At 39.0% G+C, this 18,743-nt stretch overlaps 1 protein-coding gene across 1 annotated transcript in view; it reads right to left on the minus strand.

Annotated features, from left to right (window-relative positions):
* Positions 1–14,328, minus strand: part of LOC133519769 (serine/arginine-rich splicing factor 4) — a 28,226-nt gene extending 13,898 nt beyond the window's left edge. Inside the window, exon 1 of the mRNA XM_061853859.1 lies at positions 14,013–14,328. Coding sequence (XP_061709843.1) covers positions 14,013–14,040 — 28 coding nt within the window. The 5' untranslated portion in view covers positions 14,041–14,328. The remainder of the gene's footprint in view (positions 1–14,012) is intronic.
* Between the last annotated feature and the right edge of the window lie 4,415 nt (positions 14,329–18,743).

The raw sequence follows: 18,743 nt of genomic DNA on the forward strand, positions 1-18,743 counted from the left end.
GTCGATAGAAACGCTCCATTAAAGTTATATTGGATGTCAAAGTCGGAGTTGTCGTAAGTAACATGCCATTTTCTCTAAAAGGCCACATTGCACAGATCCTAAACTTTTTTTTTAACTAAAACATATGATTAGACTATGCCCAGTACCCCTAGTGTAAATAAATTCGATTTTGAAACGTGACGTACGCGTTTGCGTTAAGTCTCATTTTGTATCGTCGTGCACAACTACATATGCATCCTTACGTGTACTTTCGTCCTACATAATATTAGGTCTACTTGGTCGGTTTACAAGTAATTTTTTTGTTTAGTTTCTTGTAACAAAAATGTTTTATTGGTTACAAGAAATCAAAACAAAAAAACAAGTAGAAAAAAAAAAATGAAAAAAAAAAACCGAATAGCACCGTAAGTATGTTTAATTCTTTCAATTAATAGTAATAGAGTAGGTACTCGTAGCTCCTAATCTCTTTGGAAATGTTTTTCTTTTTAGCCTTGTTCATCTTTGTGCACAAAGCTGCATTAGCCTCGTCTCCTATGACTTGTATCTCAGTCTGACCTAGTACTCTTTCGTGTTCGCATAAATGACTTGCCAGGTTCTCAACATTACGGACATCAATGTTCTCAACTGAGTGTTCCTTCTTTGACATTAACAGCTAACTGAACTTGAATTCAAGATATTCCGGAAGTAATGTCTCTAGGATCTTGCACGTTAGGAAAATTTGGGATAATTTCGTTTAGTCTCTCTCTATAGCTCCGTTAGTAGTTCGCTCCAGACATGCTTACAATTGACACATGAGTAATGAAGTCGTGATTCGGGTATTTCTTGTAGTTGATGAATTTCAGGCATAGATCGTATGTCTTGTCTACGCACATACCTCCATAGATGCGCGCTAGTTCGTCTCGTATTTTTTTGGCGATATTTTCTTCTTACCTTCGATATTACCTAAATAAAGCCTGCCGACATCGGTATTGCCTTGCGCACTATTAAAGTTTGTAACATTTGGAGTCTAATTTTCCTGTTTGAAACTACCCGAGTTTAATGCTTGTTCCATTTTTACTCAGCTACCACTTTAAAATAAATATAGAACAAATAAGCTCATATTCATATTCATATTCCTTTATTGATAAAATTGCAAATTTTACAAGTCAAAAGGTAATACAATATATAATTAGGTCTATGTCAATTAAGAGTACAATTAAGATAATAAATAATAATAATCAAATTCAATTACAGTAAGATAAAACAGTATAAAAATAATCAAAACAATTCAAATATCCAATAAATTAAATTAAATTATTATTATAATATTCTGACATGTCAAAATTATCAAATTAAATAATATAAAATATAACAATATAAAATATTAATAATCAACACAATTCATACATCCAATAAATTAAATTAAATTAATATTCAAATCATTATATTCTGACATGTCATAAAAGGCATTTGTAGTCAGCCATTTTTTTAATCGATTGTAAAATATCAGGTCATTTTCAATATTCTTTATGTCTTTCAATCTTCATATATCTGTTTACGACATTTATCTATTTCTGTCTGACAGTAAACAACAGTTGCTAGGTAACAACATTATAAATAAAGGTCTTGACAAACGAGGTATATGCAACCTTCTTAATGTTGTATTCATACCTTAAAATTATATCCATTTGTAGTGACATCTAGTGATGTAGTTACATAATCGGAAGTCAACTTTAGCAAAAGTACGAGTAGGTTGTCTGGAATGGAATTATAGAAATCGCCACCATCTTTACTAACGTAAACTATTTTCCTAGTGGCCCCCCCCCCCCCCCCCCCCGGCCACATTCACGCAATAGAACAAATCATAGAAAATTATAAATAATTCAATAAACCACTTTACATAGCGCTTTATAGATTATGCCAAGGCATTCGACAGTATAGTACACCCATCTATATGGACAGCACTAAGAAATAATGATATAAACAAAACGTATATAAATATAATAAAAAACATATATTCAAAAAGTGTAAGTACAGTGCAACTTGAAACACAAGAGGATGAGTTCACAATTGGAAGACGGGTGCGGTAGGGAGACCCACTATCTCCAAAGTTATTCATAGCTGTACTTGAAGACATTTTCTAAAACATTAATTGGAAAAATAAAGGCTCACGGATACTTGATAATAAACTAACATTCCTAAGGTTCGCAGATGACATTGTTCTATTTAGTGAATCAGCGGAAGATTTAGAATCAATGCTACAGAACTTGATCTCTGAAAGCAAAAAAAATGGCCTACACATGAATGTATCAAAAACTAAAATTATGACAAATAGCCAAAAGAAAACAATAAATGTAAAGGAAAACCCCATAGAATATGCCAAGGAATATGTATACCTAAGTAAATTTGTGTCGTTTGATGCAACGAAAATGGAACAGACAGACGAATAAGTATAGCTTGGAAGAAATTTGAATATTTGAACTTAACAGATTAAACATTAAAGGTACTAATTCCTGGCGTAATAAAAATAATTGTACCTTAGCGTTTTTTCTTAAAAATGAGATCGATAACTTGAAAAATGATAACGCCTGCGAAATTGTAATAGCACGCACAATATAAAATGAGTAAAACTTAGAAACCACAAATAAAATGGCTCATATTATAATTGAATATGAAGGTACAAAAATTTGGCTTTTATAGAATTTATCAATAACTACGGGAACATAGCGTAATAAAGTACACCCGCCATTCTGACTGTGAGGATGGCGGGTGTACTGTTTTTTGATGATAACTTTGTGTCGTGAGGTACAATTTTTTTTAACGGAGGTACTATATAGTACAAATTATGCTTTTCATTTAGGTACACCCGCCATTCTGACTCTCACGGGTCGGGTTATTCCCACTAGTTACCACCAAGTTGTTACCAGTGGTAACTACTGGGAAAAAAATTCCACTGGTAAAAGGTGGGAATGTTTTTTCCCAGTAGTTACCACCAAAATGTTGTTAGAGTTCAATACTAATAAAACAATAAGCCGTGTACTCACTAGCGAGCCGTAACCGTAACATGCGTGATACAGTAACGAGGTTCTAGTGTGTACGCGTGTTACAGTTACGGCTCACGATGTCGCCGGAACGCTTTCACCGAGCGTACTCATTTTGCGAGCTGTAACTGTAACCAAATAGATACAGTAACGAGGTTCTAGTGTGTACGCGTGTTACAGTTACGGCTCACGATGTCGCCGGAACGCTTTCACCGAGCGTACTCATTTTGCGAGTTGTAACTGTAACCAAACAGATACAGTAACGAAGTTCTAGTGTGTACGGGGAGTGTAACGAACGTGGAGGCCTGCCCTGCCCTCAGTTTTAGCCCAGGCATCTTCTTTTAAATGTTTTTTGTAGTAGTCCTTATCCTTAGGGTTCCATAGCACCGTGTTTTCCCTGTAGGCGTCTATCAACGACAGACATTTCTCCTCTGACCATTCACTCATGTCGAGAGAAATAAAAAGTACAGATAGCGGCTAGCAACAACCTCTCCTCTTGACGTCCACGAGCGCACTGCGAGCGCCCTTTGATTCGCGGCAAAAACCGACAATCGTCGGCTCGCTGCGAGTCGCTCGTGTGGCGTTCATCAACCACGTACACACTATGTTTGTACAGTAAGTGTTGTAACAGTAACGGTTACAGTTACGTACAACGTTACAGGTTCAGAAATGAGTACGCTGTAAACATCGGCTCGCTGCAAGCCCGACGCGTACCCGCTCGCAGCAGGTTCGCGAACCACGTACACACTATGTTTTTTGGTTACAGTGCATGCAACGGTTACGGTTACAGCTCGCTAATGAGTACACGGCTATAGAAGTGGTATAGTATAAATATAGTGCTTTAATAAATAATTATAAATCGATTAGTGTTTCAGTAAACTGCCTTAAAACTGATCAAAAATATTAAAACCGGTGCAAGTGAAAAAAAATTAGAGAGAAATTAACGTTTGAATAAAAATTATACTTTAAATTAGAATTTATTTCTCCAACAGAATATTACAATTCACTTACATAGAGAAATACAAGCAATCATAACACACATTATTTACAAAGGGCACGAAAAGCATAAAATATATTGTAAAACAAAACAACTTATTTATTTCTGTAAGAAAAAGTATACGTACTGTGTGAATTGGTAACTCGTAAGCCAGTACAGTACAGTAAAATTATCATCGCGCGAGCGCGGGCGGACCGGACTGTCGCGCAGACCAGCGTAACGTGACCGAGACATTAATAAAGAGAGCGCGTAAGAGATACGCGTTTATACTGGTTGGTCTAAGCGGTCAACACGTCCACCGAGCTCGCTCAGCAGTTGGCAATAACAGTCCTACAACATGCATGGGCTTATGTTACGTGTTAATTTTTAATCGCTACGGCGTCCTAACCTACGCGCCGATAGCAATACAATCAATGTAGTTTGTTAAAATATATTTTTAAGTATAATAAATATTTTATTAAAACAATACCTAATACACTAATAAATATACAACTAAAACAAATAAATCGAACTTATGCTAACACAAAACAACTTAAAACTAAAAACTAAATATAAAAGATCTCCCCAAATCACTTCCCTCCGGCATGGTCGCAAGAACGCTGGCGGCGTTACCCCTCTGCACCGCCAGACTTAGCCTCTGGGCAAAGAAAGCGCCAGCCCTATGATCGCCCGAGATGCCTATCAGCCGAACTGACACTTCTCTGACAAAATTTTTGGTGTCGGACGACCACGGGCCTAGCGTTTCCATTGCAAGCGCCGCAAACTAATACTCATTCGACAAGAACGCGTATTTGCGGCGCTTGGCGGTCTGGGCCTGGTCCACAGCAGTCCCAGGCTTCCGAGCCGACCCTTCCACGTAAGACGGAGCCAGCGTGACAACGCAGGTGGCGTCCCACGCCAAAGGGCGACCTAAGCTCCAGGGCACGAGAGTGCAGCCATCAGGTCTCTTGCCGTCAGCTGCACAGAGACCTGACGGCTACAACGTCGCGGGAAGGGAGGCAGTGCTGAGGGCGCGGCGGATCAAATCGTTAAGGGTAGCATGCCTGTAAAGCCGACCAGCGCTCATTTTGCAATGCAGGCCATGCCGCCCCAGAGTGTCAACTGGCTGTACGCAACGGCTGCAAGTGTGCGGCTCGCAAATTCGTAGACCCAGGCGAAGGCAAACCGCGATCCTCAAAGCTGAGGGTTCCAGAGCGGAGCCCAGGTTTCGTGATGGAAGCGCATGCAACCAATAACCTGACTCCTTTTCAGACACCGCCATGAGCCTAGCTCGTTCATGATGGTTCGGGGAATTATGCAAGAGAAGTTGTAGGTTTCTTTTAACATTAAAAACGTCCCACGCCGCTTGACTCATTTTTTCTCCCGGTACCTGCTCGACTGAATGGTCTGCCTCCCAAGCTGATTCCGCATCTGCCAAGCACGACACCAACACGTTAGCGGTTGAAGGAATTCGAAGAATACCGCCAACGAGGGTGAATGTACTGTAGGCAGACGACAAAAACGCCGAGAGAGCTAGATCACCCGTCAAACGGATACCAAGTCCGCCAAATTTAATCGGGAGGGTAGCCCGAGTCCAACTCGATGGTGTAAAGCTGACGTTCAGGATCTTACTGACCGTTTCTCTCAGAATATTATCTACGTTTGATGTTATCAATGGGAATTTCCATACTGGGGCGCAGCGGAGTATGTACAAAAATCTCGGTGAAAACAGGCCAAGACGCAGAATGTAGATCGCCATGTGCGGGTTAACCTCGTATAACAATTGCGAACACTTATAAAATTGTTCGACCTTACCGTTTATTGAGAGCGGAATCGCTTCTTCCAAAATTGGGGCTCCTAAAAGCGTAAGGGTATCGCGCGACAATACCGAAATATTTGGCGTAATGAGGTTAATGTCGTTGATTAATGACGACTTGGTGTCGGGGGGCATGGCGTCCGAAATGAACAACTCACACTTATCGTAGTTGATCGCCAAACCAATCTCCGCAAACCTATCATTTAAAGTCTTTAAATCCGCTAACACCGTTGATTTCCCCCAAATCAATTTAAATTAATTGTTTCATTTTAATTTAATTGGGTTGATTTTTTAGTACCGTCGTCGAGGTACCAAAAATTCAGATCAGATGTCAGCTGATTGATGATGGGGTGGATGGCCAGACTAAAAATTACAGGGCCTAGTGGATCCCCCTGCTGACAGCCCACGCAAGACGGTATTTCCATATTTTTGTACATAAGGCTAGAAGCGGAGCCGTAACATTGCCAAAGGTAGCTATATATTTCTGGCAGCTCTTTCTCTACTTGGGTCAGAAGAACGCCGCGATCGATGGAATTAAACGCATTACGGACTTCAATCTTCACCAGAATTTCAAAATTTGGGCTATCTATAAACGAACGGGCTGCATGAACCGCTCCCTCGCAACCCCCCTTAAGGCCAAACCCTAGCTGAATGGGTTTAAACTTCTCTGTCAAGCGTGAATGAAATTCGCGACAACAAATTTTTGAAGTAAGTCGCCGAAAAGTAGTGCACGTGGCACGTGGCTGCTGCGTGTAGGCCGTGAGTCCGTTGTGGATTGTAGGCGCGCCTCATAAGACGCGGGGGCGATAGGGAGTCGCTGCACGATGCCAGCGTTGTATTTATATAGGAGCATCGTTGATAATGGCCTAAGCGCCATCGACAACAAAGTCCGTTTTAATAAACAACGTCACAATTATACGAACGAACAAACTAATCAGTCAAAGACCGATTTCTTTCTCACTTTTAAGGCAGTTTACTCAAACAGTAACCGACTTATAATTAAACGAATAACGAATTGACTTATAATTAATTATTGATTAAAGCACTCTATATTAATACAATTTTTATTAGTATTGAACGCTAACCAAATTTTAGTGGTAACTACTGGAAAAAAAACCACCTTTTACCAGTGGTAACTACTGGGGAAAAAAATCCCATTAGTTACCACCAACTAGGTTTGAAAAAAAATCCCAGTAATTACCACTGGTAACAACTTGGTGGTAACTATTGGGAATAGCCCGCCGGGTCCACACAGAGCGAGCATACGCGCGAGGCAATTGACAACATTTCATTTTTATAAAACCTGAAATTTTACATATGATTTGGAAGTATTTTGCTTCCTGAACACTGCAATATATTAATATAAATTTAATATGGCTTATCAGGCTTATTAAAAAAAAATACAAAATGATTAAAAATATGTTGCGATTTTACCAATTTTATGACACGATAGGTGAAATGCCATTCGTGAGCATCACGAATATGAAAGGTAAAGGCAAGAACAGAATCTCCATATACCAAAAGTGTCCGACAATAAACCATAAATAGGACGTAACCATTTTTCGAAGTTCGAAGGCGGCCAAGATCATATTGCCGTATTTTTTAACGTGAAAAATATAAGAGAATCAAAAAGAAAAATATATATTAAGTAATTTAGTGACGATGGTGTCATGTGGTGTGCCGGGTAGTTGTGTTTCAGGGCCAAAAAACCCAAATGGCGCGAAATTCATTTTTTCTTTGGTAAGTCAACTCTTTGCGCCTACTGTTAACACTTAGCATGTGTTTGTATTAACGACATTACACATGTTACACCACTCACACCCGCATAGGACAGAAACCTGCTTTATCAACGCGACTCATCTGCTTTACCGACAGCGCCGCGTTCCTTAATGCTTGTTTGGACTAACTACTTTAGTAATTTAGTCAAATAGCGAGTATTTTTAGTTACTTAACGTCCCAGAACACCAAACCAGGTGAGAAAAATAAAAAATCGCAATGAGTGGCGATACGATTTTAAGTCGACACGAGTTTCGAATTACCTATTCGCAAATGTATCGTACAACGTTTTACAATTTTAATACCCTTTAAAATTACGATATAGTTACGTAATGTGCTAATTTTCGCACTAGTGCTATAAAGTAGCACCATATGTACTGTAATAGTACATTACGATACAAGTGCGAAAAATAGGAAATTCGAAACGAGTGGCGATAAATTAAAACACGACCGAAGGGAGTGTTTTAAATCGACACGAGTTGCGAATTACCTATTCGCACATGTATCGTACAACGTTTTACAGTACATATGGCCCTTTAAATGTTCGACACAGTAACATAATATGCTACTTCTCGCACTAGTGCTATAAAGTAGCCCCATATGTACTGTAAAATAAGTAACAATATATATTTGACCATTGTGACACATGTGTACCTATATGTTTGACCATTTTGATGCTGACTGTAACGACTGTAACTGTAGCCTCGGTTATCACTATCAGTATTGTTATTTACTATGCGTCTGCTGTAAGAGAAAATTAAAGGTACTATAGGCGCTAATAAGGTCTAATAGTAGTAATAATACTCATACCTATTACATTTTTTGATAAAAACAAACACATTTGAAAAAGTAGTCGATAAAGCAGTTAAACATCGCTAGATTATTAATATGTTGTAACATAGACAATTTACGCATACACTTGCATTTCATTTTTGGTCACACTTTTAAAGTTTGACAGTCGTTCTATACTATCCTATTTCTATGGTTCTGCCTAAGGAGATTCTGTTCCTTGCCTCTACCTTCCATAATAAATCAATCATTTTTTCGTGTTATGGCTCCATCAAGGTGTTGATGATTCTGCCAATGTCGAGGTTGGATAAGACACGGCTAGTATATGAATCTTATCATATTACGGTCATAGACAGTGTTCGTTGGAGTATCCGATCTGCAAAGAAATACAAATTACGACTAACTAATAAACTACATACAACTATTAAACAATACGAACACTACACTATGTACAGAACAAACTACAGTTAAGTATTAAATCTACGAACTTATTGTACAATAATATGATACGAGTACATACTACAATCACGAAAAAAATTTGCTGTCATAATATTGAATTTTTTTTTTATGTAATAGGCTGCAAACGAGCAGACGAGCCGCCTGATGGGAAGCAGTCATCGCCGCCCATGGACATAAGCAACATCGGAGGAGCCACTTATGCGTTGCCAACCTTTGAGAACCCTAAATACCTGCTTCTTGAAGAACCCCATGTCATAGCGCAAGGGAAACACCTCAGAAGTTAGCTCATTCCACAATTTGCACGTTCTGGGAAAAAACGCGCGAGATGCCCGCTTGTTCTTGGTTTGCCACGTGTCGACAAAGTGAGGATGAACTTTGTTTCTTTGGCGGGAGGTGCAGTGATAAAAACGTGACGGTGGCACCAATTCAAAAAGTTCTTCAGAACATTCCCCATTGTACAGACGGTAGAACAGGCATAGAGAGCCAACGTCTCTCCGAAGACTGAGAGGTTCCAAACCGACTGTGAGATCGGGGTCACCAACAATACGAACAATTTGACATTGTCATTTATATACGACATATTGATTGAATTTAAAAACAAAGGGAAATTTATTTACATAATTAAGTTACTATCTTCTAATCGTTTTTAAAATGAGGTATATACTCCTTCAAAGTATACCAAATACTGTTTCGTCTCTTACCTACTGCAAAAACAGCAAAAATGATTCGTCGAAGATATCGGTACAAACATTTAATTACATTACATTACATTCGTTAGTGTTTATCCGCCGATCCGTCATATCCGTATATCTGTTATAATATCCAAGTCGTCGTAGAAATCTGATATTTTATCAAAATTGTTTTAAAACAACAACGGACCAGTTTAAAACATTGACAATGACAGACAACGTCAGATTAATTAAGTCATGTTTTTTTTTCTATCGAGATAAGACCTAGCTTCTAGCGTAGAACTGGAGTTACGCCATTTTTTTTATTTCAATTTCAATTTATTCAACATTCTATGTCATGTTCATTACAAAAGATGTTAGTAACAGGTAGTAGGTACATGACACCCTGATAGGGCACAAAATGTTAACAGGTAAGTAGGTACTTACAACTCTAATGAAAATTATTAATCTATTAACTACATGCTACAAAAAAAAAATGGTATGTCAAACAAAAATTAAATTAACTTAAGTAGTATATAGAATGCGATGTCATATTATGTTATTATTAACAATTATTGTTATACATAATCATTTTAATTCCTACTACATATTATTAATCAAATTAAAGTGATTTACGCATTTCATTTAACAAAGTGTCATCATTTAAAAATTCGTCAATTGAATAGTAAGATTTATCGGTGAGCAGCATTTTTAACTTACTTTTAAATATTTTGTCATTAGTTTCCTGTTTTAATATTTCGGGTAGTTTGTTCGCTATGACGACGCATCAACAGTAAGGACCGTTTCTGTACATAGCTAGTTTCGACATTGGCAAGAAGTACTGATGTTTATTATGATTACGTCTATTTGATGTGATTTTTTGCAATGGGAATAAGTTCGGGTTATTCCTAACGAACATTGCCGCTTCCATTATGTAGATACTTGGTAAAGTAAGAATTTTATGTCGTGCAAAATGCGGATTTTAGAATAAGTACACATTAAAAATATATATAATAAATTAAATACAAATCCTAGTAAAAGAAATAAACTATTAGCGTGTTCCTCGTTTCAATCAAAATGTAGAACCAATAAAATTATAGGGTCAGAAAATTTAAATGTTGTCAATTGGCTCACGCACAAACCGGCCAGTGTAGACGTGCGTCGGCCGAGGCGGAGGCGAAGGATTGCCTCGCGCGTATGCTCGCTCTGTGTGGACCCGGCTATTATTGAATTTAAGACTTTTTAATTAATCAAAACATCTAATAACATTGAGGCTACACTTATAGTTTTGTAAGATAGTAAGTACTTACTTAACTATAATTTATCAAATTGGCCTTGTTAATGGATCAAGTAAACTCATTTATCTCACTTCATATGTTCAATAAAGCCCGGAACCGTGTTACGCGCACTGAGAGTGGTCTTTCTTAGCCCTCGTACAAGTTCAAAAAAAATAGAGATTAAACTTTCCCTCCCTCATCTTTTTCTTCTCAGCATACGTATATGTGTCCACTGCTGAACATATGCCTCTTTCATCAATTTCCATGTTGTTCTGTATGCGGCGATTCTATTCCAGGTCAGCCCTGCCGTCTTTCTGATATCGTCCGACCATCTGGCTCGTGGTTTTCCGTCACCTCTGCTTCCCAGTTGAGGTCTCCAGAATAGTACTCGCTGGCCCCATCGGTCATCATCCCTGCGACATATATGACCGGCCTATTCCCACTTCAGCTGCGCAATTCTTTTAGTAATGTCGGTAGCTTTTGTGCGTTGGCGAATGTCCACATTCCAAATTCTGTCTTGCAGGTATATCCCGAGCATCGCGCGCTCTCTACCACTTTTAACTGGCGGACCTCCTTCATTCAGTTAGATAACTTCTGTTTGCACCCATAAACATTAAAACACCGAATAAATCAAGAAACTCGATAAAAATAAACTTTGTTTCTCCTTTTCTAACTGTATGGATGCTATTGACAAAATAGCAGCATATGTGAAGTCAACCGTTGTTGCCAGCTCGGTGTATCTGCTGCTTCTATGTGTGCATGAAGTGTTGAACAAGTAATATTAGTGCCTCTGCTGTTTTTGAATGCTGAGCCTTACTACCCTCCGGCCCTTTTTTTAAATTAGGCCATAAAGCTTGCTGGTAGGAAACGGATTTGAAAAACTTATTATAACTAATGTTGACAGTATAAAATTCTACACATTTTATCTACTCCATGAATTTTCTTTATGAACTGTGATTGTACATATATTTTATTTGCACAGATAGTCATTTCATGTTATAAACGACACGGTACTCGATCTACCAGACGATGTCTTTTGGAAGCGCATCCCCACAAAACCGTTGCTTTCACAGGCTGTTTTCGGTATCTCGCAACCAGGTGCTGGAACAATATTCTTCCACCTATTCGTCATATGAAAACCAAGCAATCTTTCAAATTTCATTTAAAAAAATACCTTTTGGAGAAACAAACTTTGGGAGTCCCTCATGGTTACCTGGTTGCTGATTACCGAATTTAGTCTTCACTAATACTATTATTTTATTTGGTTTTAGTAATTCATAATGTATATAAAATGATTTTCTTCTTATAATTACACTTGACACTACGTATTACTTAAGCATGCTAATCACACTGACAATTCAATATCATAACTTTGCAAGTACTCACTTTCAATGATAATTATGTCACTAGTTTTATAAACAAGGTATTTAGGTAAGTACTAACTTTGAATATTGCATATTTTACACTGTATCTTGGTTGACGTGATCTGGTCCTGGCAGAATATCAGTGCCTCTCCCATAGGGTGAAGCGTAATACTGAGCCAGATCCCTTTTGTTTTGCTGCGACGCACACAACATTTCCTATATGTATGGAACAGTATTATTTAAATGTATATTTTTTTCTCTTTCTACTTCTATTTTGTATAAATGTGTATTTCTCTCGTATAATTTTGTTTTATGTTTTTTTTTTTGTCATTTTATTAATTGTATTTCCTGTGTGTATTGTGGCAAACAAATAAACGGATCATCTATCTATCTATCTATGTTACTGATGGTATCTGTAGGTCTGCTGCTCAACTCAAGACAGTTGAAGAGATATTATAATGGCTGACTATTGGTGTGGTGGGTTGTGGAAGGTTTGACTGTGTGACTGATAAGTATTACGCTAATAACTAAAAATTACCTTGACTAATAATGTTAGTATCTAACCAACCACCTTTAAATAGTGTTATATTCTCATTAACTTACAATCTCTGGGCTTGGTAACTTTTTCTGTTGTATATGACATCTATTTTAGTTTATTATAACTTATAACATTACAACTTAATGAGACTTTTCATCTATAAACTATGAATTTTATATGAACCAATATGTACCAAACTTAACGTGTGAAGTATATTATCCCTTGATGTGGTAGGACATCGGCTCCCAACTGATTACATCATTTAAATTATAAATTTGATTAATTGAAATAAAATAAAAAATCTTGTGTGAAGTATATTATCCCTTGATGTGGTAGGACATCGGCTCCCAACTGATTACATCATTTAAATTATAAATTTGATTAATTGAAATAAAATAAAAAATCTAACAACTCAAAAACAGCATATGCCACTTGAAGAGTTTATATAAGTCAGTGAGTACATCAGTACAACAAAACAGGGTGGTAGGTGAAAAGCAATAATATATATCATTCATCAATATATAATCACTGCACTATGCTGACACTGGTGTTTTAAGGAGGTAAGATAAATAGACATCTGAACTTATCCAACACATTCACTGGCCAAAACCCTCTAGGTGGGTTAATTTGGTATTGGGAATGGCGTGGTGAGCACTGAAAGTGTTAACCTTAATATAGTATCCACTATATTTTATTATTTATATTACACATATATTTGAAAACAGTACTAACTTATTAATGTATCAGTGTTAACACATTCACTGCCAGACAAAAAACGGCGCACTACCCCAGAAACCGGGAACCCACCTGGTGGGCACTCGTGAACTTTGTTCAGATGCCGGACAACCCGCTGGACGGGTTGTTTTGTACGCAGCTATAGACCACCGGTTTCTGGGGTAGTGCGCAGTTTTTTGTCCGGCATCTGAACAAAGTTCACGAGCGCCCACCAGGTAGGTTCCCGGCAGTGAATGTGTTAAGCTAAATTTATTCTGTGAATTTTCTATTGTTATGAACCTTCAACAGATTAAGTTCACATTTAGTTAGTGAAACTATTATAAATCTTAAGATAGAGCTGATCTGCTGGTGATTGGAGAAAGTCTGACTGACGCCAGGCTGATACAGCGTTTATATTTTTATCCAAGATTTCGACTACACAAGGCCGGCATTTTTTGTAAAAATAGTGAAACATACTGTTGAAAACCATAAATAGTCATACACATCTACTTCTAATATAGCAGTTATATTTCAGTGACACGTAAACATTCCTCATTAAATTAAAGTTTTATAACAATCTGAAATTAGATCCGATTAAACGATGAATTTAGAACTTACCTAATGACATATTTGTAGAGTCCGCCATGGTACAAAGCTTGTGGAGCACGTGTTAAATAAACAAGACTGTTTCGTTTTAAAAAATAGCGGATACTAACGTCATATAATTTAGTTTACTTTAGAGCCAATAAAGTGGCGAGCACCGAGCATTGCAGGTTAAGTTTAATTTTATTTTAGTAAACGCCAAGCATAATGTTTATTTTTTTTAATAAATTTGACTGTCTACCAAAGAGCATATAATCATAATCACTACGTTCTCTACAAAGGCATCCAAGAAATCTGCCAAAAGTGCCAATTACATCCCCACTTTATCAGGCCTGATATCAGACCCGATTTGGGGCCAAGAAATAATGATCGTATGATCTATTTTACAATGTTTTATATTTACAATTGTTTCTGTCTTATGTTGTTTTTCTTATTTTTTCGCAACTGTATTAAAACACGTTAGATACACGTGCGGAAATGTCATTCTTTACTCGTCCCGAGTCTTGCCACGAGCCGTACCCGAGTGTATATCTCGTTTGATATCTCGTTACTCGTCAAGTTAACTACTAGCATCGAAATGTAGTACGTACGAAGGCGAGAATTGCAAGAAACCCTGCCCGGAAGCAAAAGTTGTTGGCAATACAACCCAAACCCAAAGTTGTTGAAGAGAAGCACCCTAAAAAAATTATCAATGAAGACCTTGGACTACACGCTTACCGCAGACAAAAAGGTCACTTGCTTAATGGACGATTAAAGACTATGAGGCTAGAGAGAAGTCGCGTGCTATTGAAGCGGTACGCACAAAATGGCCACCGAAAAATACTATTTACAGATGAAAAATTTTTACCATTGAAAAAGTTGTAACCGCCAGAATGACAGAGTGTATGCAAAAAACAGTCAATAGGCGATTGTGACTGTTCCGAGAGTGCAACGAGGCCATCATCCCTCTTATGTGATGATTTGGCTGGGTTTGTCATACCTACTCCGGGCTAACACAGGTTCATTTTTGTGAAAAAGGTGAGAAAACTGGGGCCAAAGTTTACCAGGAAACCGTTCTCGAACCAATAGTGAAGCCATTAAGCCACACCCTATTTCAAAACCAGCCATGGGTTTTTTAACAGGACTCGGCTCCTGCACATAAGGCAAAAACAACTCAAGCCTGGTTTCGAAGGAATAAAATTGACTTTGTTGCCCACGAAGACTGGCCGTCCTCCAGCCCGGACCTTAACCCCCTGGATTATGCCATATGGCAGGTTATTGAGGAGAAAGCCTGTGCTAAACCCCACACAAATATTGACTCCCTCAAGCGGGCCATAGTTAAGACAGTGTCGGAATTAGACATCACAATCGATCGTGAGGAAGGTGGTCCGCCGTAACTTCTGTCAAGAACACAAGTATGAGTAAGAGAGACCCAAATATGCTGACAGGACCAGGGTCGCGGTCTGCTCCGCCCGTTTATTACAGTTTTTAACCAAGGCGCTTGTCAATGGAGTATTATGGAGTAGTATGATAGTATTATGGAGCTTGTTAGAGTCGAGTCGTTTTTTTTACGCAGAGGGAATGCTTTTACGCATCATCCCCAGGCCATGGGGTGTCGGCCTATAGTGGGGGGTATGTGGGACTCACAGCTCTCGCACCTTTCTAAGTCAGAAAGGGGAGAGAAGACTACCCACTAAACCCTCTGCGGCGTTACACCCTCTTGCCGGTTTGGGGAGCATCGTGGGGTCGCTAGCATTCATCCATGGTGCTCCCCCGTTTGCCAAGTTCATTAGCACCCTCGCGCCTAAGGAGGAGGGGTTGGCAACGCTACAACCCTTCCCCAAACGGGTAGCGCCATATTGTAGGTCCCCTCCCCGTAGCTGTACTGGTGAAGCAGGCGGTTAATGTACTGCAACCTCCTTCTTCCTCTTCGCCTGCGCCGTAGCGGGTGTGCGTTCACGTCGTCTTCACGCACTCGCTCCGCTTCCTCCTTTTGCTTCATCACTATTTCGCAAAAGGAGGCAACCGCTTCCCATTGTCTCTCGCCGCGTAACATAGCTGCTATCACGTTGTGCAGCGAAAGATCTCCTCCTTCTATTTCAGCATTATTTATGAGCTGCTGCCTCTCCATGTCCCATTTTTGGCATAGCTCAAGGGTGTGTTGAGCCGTATCGTCTGGGTCACTGCACTCATGACACACCGGTGTGGGTTCCCTCTCAATTTCATGCAGGTAATGACCGAAACAGCCATGCCCGGTCATTACCTGCGTTAATCTGAATGTGAAAACGCCAAAATTTCTTTCAACCCACTGGTCTAGGGAAGGGAGGATTGCCCCTATTGTGCGTGTTCCACAGGGGGAATCCTCCAGTAGGTCCTTCCACCTCTCTTTAAGCCGGTCCAGCGCACGCCTTTCTGCTCTCTCCCCATCTTCAGGATCTAGCTGCTCTCCGCGCGCCCTGGCCTCAGCTCTCATCCTGCACCTTTCCGCGAGGACTACCGCATCAAGCTCCCACGGGGGAGTGCCCGCCATCACACATGCCGCTGCATGTGACACATTGTGATATGCCCTTGTTACACGCAGGGCAATGACACTCTGAGGCCGACGGAGGAGTGCTCTATTGCGGCTGGAGAGCCGGTCCGCCCCGATGGGATGTTAGAGTCGAGCCTACCACGAACGCCGAAGTTCGCAAATTGCTTTCTTTGTCACTCTAAACTCCTTTATATCTCCATGTATAAATTATTAACTAATATAAACGGGACTTAATCGCATATTATTAAGTTTATGTTTCCGTCCGACGTTCCGAGGACGGTGTTGTCCCCGTGGTCTCGAAGAAGACTGGCTAAAGTTGACATCAACATCTTCTAGCCGCGCAAGTTTTTCAAACTACTCGCACTTGGTCTTGATTATTGACTTGAACATTTTGCGCACTAGGGATCTTACTCTGTCAACACACAACACTAACGATATCCGATTTTTCGACTGTCGATATTCGTTCTCGCTTACACATACTAATAACTGGGGGCCTACCGCAAAAACCGAAATTCGCAAATTGCGGGGATCTTACTCTTTTACTCTCACTAAGACGTAATAAGAGTGACAGAGAAAAACGCCCGCAATTGATGAACTTCGATTTTCGCGGTTATAGCCCTGGATTCCATGTGGCCGAGTTTATATTTTCTAATTAAAATACTTAAGGTGTTACGATGCCGGACATGTGTTTGAAAATTAATAAATAGCGGCCGTTAGCCGCCACTGTCGATCGTGCTCAAAAATGGTCACGATTTTTCATTTGTAGTCTGCCTCTTTCGCACACATGGTATGTTCATATGCGTGATGGCTTACGTTTTACACACTTCAACTATCTTGAAGTTCATTAAGCGTTTTGATTGCAACTAGTTTTCAAATTTGCCGCCTTTTGCTACTGACGGAAATGTTTGTCCAACCTATATCAAATCGATTACGTATATTATAAATAGTTAGTAAAACCGTTTTAGTATTAAAATATAATGTATAAACGTAAGTCTGGAATGTTTACGGACTTTGGATTTCAATTTTGGCAATTAATTAATTAATTATTACCAATTTAATACCTAATTAGATAAACTTACTTAGTACTTAATAAGAATGTGTAAAACTGATTCACATCGTGCCGACATCATGGTCACCCTAATGATAATGAGATTGACAATTATCGTCTTGTATTTTTATCATAAAATTGAATGATTGTGGTTCACCTGTGAAAACATATACCACAATCAGCAAGACTTACACTTCTAAAACCTGTCACAACATTTTTTACCCATTTTTTTAAATATTTCGCAATAAAATGCTGAGCCCCACCATTCACGTATTTTGGAAATATCTCGAAAATATGTCCAGTGTTGCCAGGTGAGTGGAAGAAAATGATCGTACTTTAGTGTCAAAATTATCGTACCGATGAAAAAATTATCGTACACGTATTAAAAATGCACTACTCCCAAAATTTATTGCAAAATAAGTGTACCTGTCCAATGAATAATTAAACAAAAACGCAATTTTCGTCTCAATTGCCCAAAAATTAGTATTTTTGTATTTTTGTGATAGATCCAAACGGTTCGAATGAAATTTCGACATTTTTGACGTAAACAAAGGAGCCGAACACACAAAAGGTGCTAACTGTAGCCTATTTCTCAAGGAAAGTGTCTTATTTTGCTTCCAAAACTATACTTTTTGGTGGCATCGTCTAAGGGCTGAAATTATCGTACATTTGCGTACGATAATGCTCTTTGGAACGTACATTGTACCGGGGGGCCTACCGCGAAAACCGAAATTCGCAAATTGCGGGGATCTTTCTCTTTTACTCTTAGTAAGACGTAATTAGAGTGACAGAGAAAAATGCCCGCAATTGACGAATTTCGATTTTCCCGGTAGCCGCTCGGAGCCCAAATTATCGTACTACGGAAGGTGGAGATAAGGAACGAAATCTTCATGTACCAAAAAGTGTCATCAAAAACTTTAAATAGGTGGCGCAACAATACCTAGAGTACTTGAACAAAAACATCAAATCATAGACAGCGCAATTCATTCCTTCAATAACGCCTAGGTTCTTAGCTACTCTAGCGCTACTCTGGGGAGATTTGGAACTATTATTTATAGCTGACAGCTGGACACTTTTGCAACAGTTCTACCATAAGAGATGCCACTCCTCTTAATTCCACACTCCATATGTCGTACGTGTACGACAATTATCGTACGCCTGGCAACACTGAATATGTCATCAAGTTGGG

Source organism: Cydia pomonella, chromosome 1 (assembly GCF_033807575.1).
Source record: "Cydia pomonella isolate Wapato2018A chromosome 1, ilCydPomo1, whole genome shotgun sequence".
Classification (NCBI taxonomy): Eukaryota; Metazoa; Arthropoda; class Insecta; order Lepidoptera; family Tortricidae; genus Cydia; species Cydia pomonella.